We start from the raw sequence: 8,438 nt of genomic DNA on the forward strand, positions 1-8,438 counted from the left end.
CACAGATCAGAGTCACTGGATCTCCTTCAGTCAACCACTTCTGAGGAGAAACGCTTAAAACTGCTCTGAGATCTGGAATTGATAAAACACTCATTAATAAAACATTAAGCATGTATAAAACTAGATAATCAAACTCACCTGATACTGTCAGTGTCACTTCATCACTGATGATTGATGTTCGTGATCCTTCTCTCTCTGCTCCATAACAGGAGTATTTACCCTCATCAGACTCAGTAACAGACCTGAATGTGTGTTCCTGTCCTTCACTGAAAACACTGACTGAACCGTCTTTATACCAGCTGTACTTCCAGATAGTGACTCCTTCAGCATCAATGTCACATCTGAGAGTGACTGTCTCTCCTCTGAATACATGTTGATCAGGTTTAATGCTCACTTTGGCTTTTGGTCTTTCTGTACAAAAGCAAAAATTCTCAGTGAAAACGTGTTGTTTTTATTGTATGAACAATACATTATTAATAGATTAATAGATTTAATAAAACATAATTCCAGTCCTTGAAGCTAATTAATCTTGACTGATGGCTTGCCCGTAAACTAGGCTAGTCAAAACAATTCCTTGTATTTTGTATTTCAGTGATATTAACTAAGCCACCTCTGTCTAAAACAGGCAATTGTTATAATTATAATCCTTATGTGGATTGTGCATCTCATATTTTATTGCATACATAAAACTTGGTACATTGTTGAACTCAGAGAAAAGGAAAAATACTTGCCATATATTGTCAGTGTTACTGGTTCACTGAAATGTGTGTAATATCCTTCCCTTCGTGCTCTGCACGTGTACTCTCCTCCATCAGAAACTTTCACTGAATCAATTGTTTTAGTTGCAGTATCAGTCAGTTGAGTGTTTGAGTCTTTTATCCAGAGAAACTCCCATCTAACCCAAGTTTGATTCACCTCACATCTCAGTGTAACTGAGTCTCCAGTGAACACTGAACTTTGTGGCTCAACAATCACAGTTGGTTTGGGTAAATCTGTCAGTATAAAATCATTAGTAGAATGAATTGTTTTCAGCAGGTCTCATCCACACACTGTCATCAGTGATTTCCTGATTTCACAGACAATGTAAGAAATGCAGGTACTAGTAGTAATTATGGGTATAAATAAGGGCAGCAATGACAAAGAATAATGCAAAGGGTTAAAGCAAAACAAAGTTGCAAAAACCAACCTAACCAGGATTCAAACCCACAGCTTTTAGATTAATAACCCTCAGCTCTTTCTACCGTGCTACACACCTACATCTACACAAGCAATCTAAGATATTTCATTTTCAATTCTGACCAGTAGATGGTGCAATGACAAAACTAAATTGAACTGGGAGCTGCAGTACAAAGGTTTATTAAACATAGAAATCTAAAACACTTTTCTATCATGACAATTATGTCAGGGTGTAAAAAGTCTAGATATGTTTGATGTTTGACCCTTAAACATCTGTAAGCCTACTACATTTGCATCCATTTTAAGAGATGATCAAACTCACCTGATACTATCAGTGTAACTTCATCACTGATCTGTGATCTGAGTGATCCTTCTCTCTCTGCTCCATAACAGGAGTATTTACCCTCATCAGACTCAGTAACAGACCTGAATGTGTGTTCTTGCAGTTTACTGAAAACAATGACTGAACCATCTTTATACCAGCGGTACTTCCATCTAGTGACTCCTTCAGCATCAATGTCACATCTGAGAGTGACTGTGTCTCTTCTGAATACATGCTGATCAGGTTTGATACTCACTTTGGGCTTTGGTGTTTCTGTACAGTGCCAACAACTGGTTATTAGTGCTTAATAGTGTACACTCACATGGAAATATATGATGAAATTTACTCACCTTCAGTGCGTCCAGAATTGATGCTTGAAATCAACACTTAAAACACAGGAAACAAGAAAACAAAAACATTATAGCATGAACAATCGAGCTGATGATGTGTATTAGATTAGCCATATTATAAAGATATTATTCTTTCTTTATCAAACAACATAATTTCATGCTGAAGTGTTTTATTCTATTATGAGTTGCCTAATTTGTCTAGATCCAACGGCATCCTTATGAGTGCAAATTAGGATCTGGTTGAAATATAATAGTTCACAATTTAAGCAGTTTTTTTCCTTTCCATTTTTTTCCTTCTCACTCCAGGGATGGAAAGAGAGCCAATTAAAAAATAAATCAATAAATTATTATATGTATTTATATATAAAACAACTTTGCATTTTAAACATAGCACTGCACACTTCCCTTCTCAAGCTCATCTTTCAATCATAAATTATGGACTAAAGCTGAATTTGAAACTCTGAGGAGCGTGAAAACATAAAAAATCAAAGAACACCAAATCATTTCAGAATTTTCATAGTATAATATTAATTGCATCCATATTAGATGAAATAATACTCACAGAGGACAAGAGGAAGTTGACTGAGCTCCATACTGACTGAATGATGACAGACAGTTAATGACAGACTGTCATAGAGCCTCAAGACTTCCTGAGACCTATAACATAAGCCAACAACTCGCTAAACTTACTGTAATACCATACTAAAATATGATCATCTATATAAAAGGGACAACTTAAGAGGAATGTTGAACTGTAGTGCAAACATGGAACATAACAATACTAAAGTAAAAAATAAACAAGGTAATATAAGAAATTTTACAAAAGAAAAAAACGTATAATGCTACCGTAACCATTGTTAATGTTTATTGTTTTATAACTGCCAAAGTGTTGTTAGCTTTGCTAATGTTATAGAATATTAAGTGTTTATGTAGTGTTAGTACATTTTAAATGCAAATTTTATTGTTGTGCAGAGCTCAAGTTGGTAAGGAGAACTTTGTAAAGAGTTCTGAAAAAGTAACCCAAGTACTTGGGCCAATTGTATAAAATTTGCTATGTTAAGGGCTCATCCATAAGCCAGAGCTTTCCCTCTCTGATATTTAATTTTGTATTATCTTCCTGTTGTCAATGCTGTTTCAGGCTCTGGATCTGTCTGGATGAATCACTGTTCCAATACAAATTGTTTACGTATACAGCTAAACACCTCACTGTGTGGACGAAGCCTAAGTTTGACCAACTGGAGGTAATCAGAATTACTTTCAGGATTAAAATAAGACCATTCCCTTTTTATAACTGACTTTAAAAAGTTATGAAAAAAATCTATAATTAAAATAAATAACTTTAAAGCATTTTATGCAACTGGCCTATAGTCATACTTTTGTGTCATTTGCACAGTTGACTTGCTGGTGGAAAACTAAGCATTTATGAAGTAAGCTCTAAACAAAAAAAAGACACCAAAATAGCAACCACATTGGGTTTACTTTCAAACCCCGCCCAAATGTTTACGCAAAGAAAAGCGGAACTATGTTGGACTGTCCTGCAAAGTTGAGCTCCAAACAAACCCCAAGCCACTAATTAAAGTCTTCAGGATCACTTGAAAACTGAAGGAAGGTGTGTTTGAGCTGAATTTTGTTTGGGCGCCCCTGCTATTCCAACTCTGCAAAAACAGTCTGGCGCTTCTGACCCACAACCTTTAAGTAAAATACATTTTCTTATTAAAAGAACCTGCTACTTACTATTCAAATGCGAGTTTAGCCGATCACAAAGCACTATTTAGCCTGCCAATCAGAGCACACCTCGGTTTTTTAGAACCATGAGCTTTGTACAATTCATTGTACAACACATACAACTCGTTGCATTGCACCAAATACACAAAACAAGGTTATTTTTAGCAACATCATATGACCCCTTTAAAAGAGTTCGTATCTGACATGAGAACAGAAAACATTTATATAGTAAGACGTAATAATAAATAGGAAAAATAATGTGTATAAATCTGAAAGAGAAGATTTATGTACAGATTTCTGCATTGTTTTTTTCTATATATAGAATGTATGTATATGTGTTTACATAATAATAGGCAATAATTACAGGTGAGGAATTACTATTCAAGCTGGAGATGGCGTGGGGTTTTTATGCTTAGTTGTTCTAGTGCACTGAGATCTGTACCGTCTGTGATGATCGTACCTGCCTGTTCACTCTGGAGTCGTACAGGTCAGGAAGGTTAGGCAGGTGCACACCAATAATCCTTACTGCGTTCCTAACGGTGCGTGATTTGTTTCTCTAAAAACACTTCACACACTGAATTTCACTTCCCTGGTCACTTCTTTGTTTTTTTTTGTAATTAATTAAAAAGATGCATTAAATGAGGGATTTTTCTTCAGAGAAAATATGTAGGCTACATTACGAATGAGTTGGAATTTAACCGAGACACATATTTTCTAAAATAATTTTCAAGAATAAAACTATTCTTGTGTTTCACGACTCTGAACACACTTGCAAAAAAAACTCAATGTAGCCACAACATACAATTCTCACCAAGTGAACGCTAGAATGCAACATTGTTACGTATCCAGTCCGAAAAACGGGATGTGTAAAAATAAGCACATGCAAATGTCTTTTTAAGGTATTTAAAGGTTGATCTGTAAAACCAGAATTTTATTGAGAGGTCATTTGTATTTCATTTTAATTGTATTTGATTTTAACTTTACATGCTAACAATTTACAGTTTGTGTTCATGTGGGTATAAGTTCATCACAATACATATAGCACTATATTACAGAAATTAAACACACACACACACACACACACACACACACACAGCTGTAAATTGTTATTATGCCAAAAGGTTAGCCATTCTGACTCACTCTAACTTCTGAATTTGCAGCTATGCACACAAACTAATTAATAAAGGGATAAGTATTGTCTCTTTATGTTTTTACTGCTTCTAAACTACCATCATCTTTTAACTACATTAACTGAACTATATTAATTTGACTACAAAAAGACAGACAAAAATGCTTGCATGCGTCAGATGGTCGAAGATAGTAAGGAGAGTAAAATATAATTGCTATACTTAACACAAGGATCTCGTGATCACAAAAAACTTAGAGATAAACCACCTTGTTACTTAAATGAGGGAACTAAAACTATTAAGAAAGAACAAGGAACTGAAAAAGGAACAAGTGGTAATCAATAATCAATAACCACTTAATCAAAAACCTAAGCAACGCAAAGGAAAAAGGAACTAAACACTGAAATTCCTGTACTCTCTTATGCACCGGCTGACATTAATAAAATGCAAATCATTATTGCGTTATAAATTTACAAAAAATACTTTAAGATACCAAATTTATTTACTAACTTTATGCCAAACAACAAATGTTTCAGGCAGAGATGCATAAGGTGACTGCTTTTTATTGTTTAATTAATAAATCATTTAACACAATCAAATACTTGTGTGTTGAAGGTTAGTGCGTCACTATGTGGTCTCTCATTAGTAAAGCAAGTAAATAAAGGAGTAAACATAATCAGATCTAAATTTTTGGGTGAACTATTATCACTATTATCTTTTACTGGCTGTTACAGATGCAAATTTATTTCCTATTGCTCAAAGTAAGTTTAGATAGTTTATAAATGTTTGTAAACCCATCTGGTCTAATTACAATAGAAACATCCAATAATTATTATAGCAATAGCATATACTGCATAACCGTACGCAAACACTGCATATAAACTTTTTGCAAGGTCAGATAGCCATCGTAATAGCAGAATACTCTCATTTGTCAGAGTAACAATAATATCGCTATATTATAATAATATTGTTGTTAATCATCTCATTGTCTTTTTGAATACAAAGTCTCTAACTGACTGATTTTCTGCTGTTGACCGGCACTAGAGGGAGACTGAGATCTTACACCTAGTCAAACATAAACCGACTACGTTAATGTTCTGAAGAAAGGAGATCAAAAATAAAATGTTGACATTATAAAGACACACAAACAATTAACTTAAAGCAATCTAAATTGCATTATATAACTAGCAAACTTTATTGAGTACTTAATAGTATTTTTACCAATACTTTTCAGTAATGAATAAATTATACTCCAAAGCTGACTAGCTGAAAACTAACCCAAGATGCTTCTTTTCAGCAGGGGATGCTGCTCAAAAGGTTTAAAGTTCAAGCTGGACCAAAAAGACAATGGTCAAACATGTGACAGTCACTTCAGTTATCCTGAGACAGAGGTGACCAGATCTTGATCTTTTCGAGGAACCTGAGATACATACATTTTAGATTAGTGCATTGATTGTTACACTAATACTTTAATAGTGTTTAATAGTTCAGCTTCACCTCTGACTGAGATCCAGCTCTTGGGTGACTCTCCTTTCTCTGGGTGTTTGCAGTAGTAGAAACCCTCATGTGACTTTGAGACATTAGAGATGATCATCTCTGTAGTTTGACTCTGGATGAGTGATCCATCTTTATAGAAATCAGCTCTGAGGTTTGGTGGGGTTGAAGGTTGATAAAAAACAGCGTAGAGTCAGAGAATCTCCTTCAGTCACAGGATGAACAGAGGGAAACATGAGCTTATATAAAAACTAGGTTATATATACATATGAATACAAACTTTTTATTTGGTACTGCCTGCATATTAGTAAGTGTTGTTTTTTTCTTCTTGTTTTGTCCATTGAAGCTTTCTGCACTTGTTTGGTCAACTGTTTTGATACATAATTGTAAACTGTGAGCGACTTGCATTCGGATCTGCCTTCTAACAAAATGTTTTAAATTACATCAGAGGAGCATCTACTTTCAATAAAAAGAAAAAAAAAAGAAATAAAAAAAAGTTGAAAATAACCCTAAATTGGGTTAGGGAGGGCTTTATTGTCCCAATAAGGTTGTCAACCATGGCATCTATTTAATAAATTGAATTGAAATGAACATTTACACTTTAATTTAAGTCACATTTAAGTCACATTCTGTTTTATAATGGACTTTAATATTGAGGTGCCGATAATTGATCATTTAATAATTGGATAATTAAAGCATCATGGAACATATTAGAAAGGTTGTACATCAGTGGGAAAAGTGGTTATTGTTTCTTTTATTCATTTTTTGTTTTGGAGCAACTTCTGTCTTCTTGTTCAAAAAGCAAAGTTTAACCAACATCATGAAAAAAGATGTGAATGCATTATTTTGGAGGGGTGATTGACTGGAGTGGCTAGAAAGTACGCATCTAAGTTATCAGTTTTCTGAGCTTTTCCTCAGTATTATTCATTAAAATGAACTCTTATGATGCAATCACTGCAATATATTATGCATCAGGCCCTATACTACAGCCAGAAATAAAAATTTTATGAAAGGGTGTATGCACACATATCATGTCTTCTTCAAATAAAATATACACAAATGAGAGCACTGCTACAGTTCCTGAACATGTACGTGATGACAACAAATTATTGTGTTACACAGCAAACAATGATACAGGCTGAAGGTTTGAAGAAGAGTAAGTAAAAAATAACTATGCCTTAATTCTTTCTGTTTTAAATATTTTTTATAATCACGTGTCTGTATAATGAGTGTTATAGTCTCTTTTATTGTTTATTTCTCCCCTCATTTCCACAGTTTTATGCGCCCATTTTCTTTTTTAAATCTAAGGTGTGAAATTTTGAGAACTCAAAACTTTCTCTGAGTTTAAAAACAGCTTGCATTGCGGAAAAAAAAACAGCTTGTGTAATGTTAAATGTAGAAACGTGGCTAAACACCAAAGAAGATTAACACCTGCTTCAACATCGCCGCCTGTTTAGCCCCACCCACCAGTTCTCACATGTAGTGTTATTCATTATAAAACAAAACCAAATCATGAAGATGGCTCCAAATACAACAATATCCCAATGTTAGGAAAGTGTGGATGAACTTTTTGAACTTTGTGAAGTTCTAGAATGCGTCAGTAAGAACTCTGTCCTTTGTTCACTTCATTTTTTACTGCAGATTAGTTTACAAATAAGGCACAGTAATACTAATTAATAAGTAATTACTATTTGCGTTAGCCAATCATAGCAGTGGGTGTTCACCTTCGAGTCTACAATCCATCACACCCATTCAAACATAGCATTCTGGGGTCAAAAACACAACCTATTTTAATGTAAAAATATTGTAGCATTAAGCTGACCTCAGAGAACAGTACAAATAATAAAAAAAGAGTGTTTGAACTCACCAGTGACCCACAGTGGCTGTTTGTTGCTGTAGGCTGATTTATAGGCTGGTTTTCCTCTCTCTGCTCTGCACACATAAACTCCTGTGTGTTTTAGAGCAGCAGAACCTACAAACAAAACAAACCAAAATTGTTAAAAGGAATATATGGAAGTCAGCGTTTACCAGAAAATATTTGATTACCAAGATATTCACATTTTTTTGGTTTGTTCAACAGAGTTGAATCATAATGGCTTTGAATAACATCTTTTATATTTAAATTTACCACATGAAGCACATTATATTTTACCTGATGAAACAGTGTAAACCAGCTGAATGTCCAGCCTGTAGATGAACCTTTAACCTCACAGATCAGAGTCACTGGATCTCCTTCAGTCAACC

General features: G+C 34.3%; 1 protein-coding gene across 1 annotated transcript in view; it reads right to left on the bottom strand.

The window, feature by feature from the left end:
- Positions 1–8,074, bottom strand: part of LOC122331786 (immunoglobulin superfamily member 1-like) — a 16,833-nt gene extending 8,759 nt beyond the window's left edge. The window contains 6 exon segments of the mRNA XM_043229303.1: positions 139–411; positions 732–992; positions 1,499–1,771; positions 1,849–1,884; positions 2,411–2,505; positions 8,062–8,074. Coding sequence (XP_043085238.1) covers positions 139–411; positions 732–992; positions 1,499–1,771; positions 1,849–1,884; positions 2,411–2,441 — 874 coding nt within the window. The 5' untranslated portion in view covers positions 2,442–2,505; positions 8,062–8,074.
- Positions 8,075–8,438: the final 364 nt, after the last annotated feature.

This window comes from Puntigrus tetrazona, chromosome 3 (assembly GCF_018831695.1).
Source record: "Puntigrus tetrazona isolate hp1 chromosome 3, ASM1883169v1, whole genome shotgun sequence".
Taxonomy (NCBI): domain Eukaryota; kingdom Metazoa; phylum Chordata; class Actinopteri; order Cypriniformes; family Cyprinidae; genus Puntigrus; species Puntigrus tetrazona.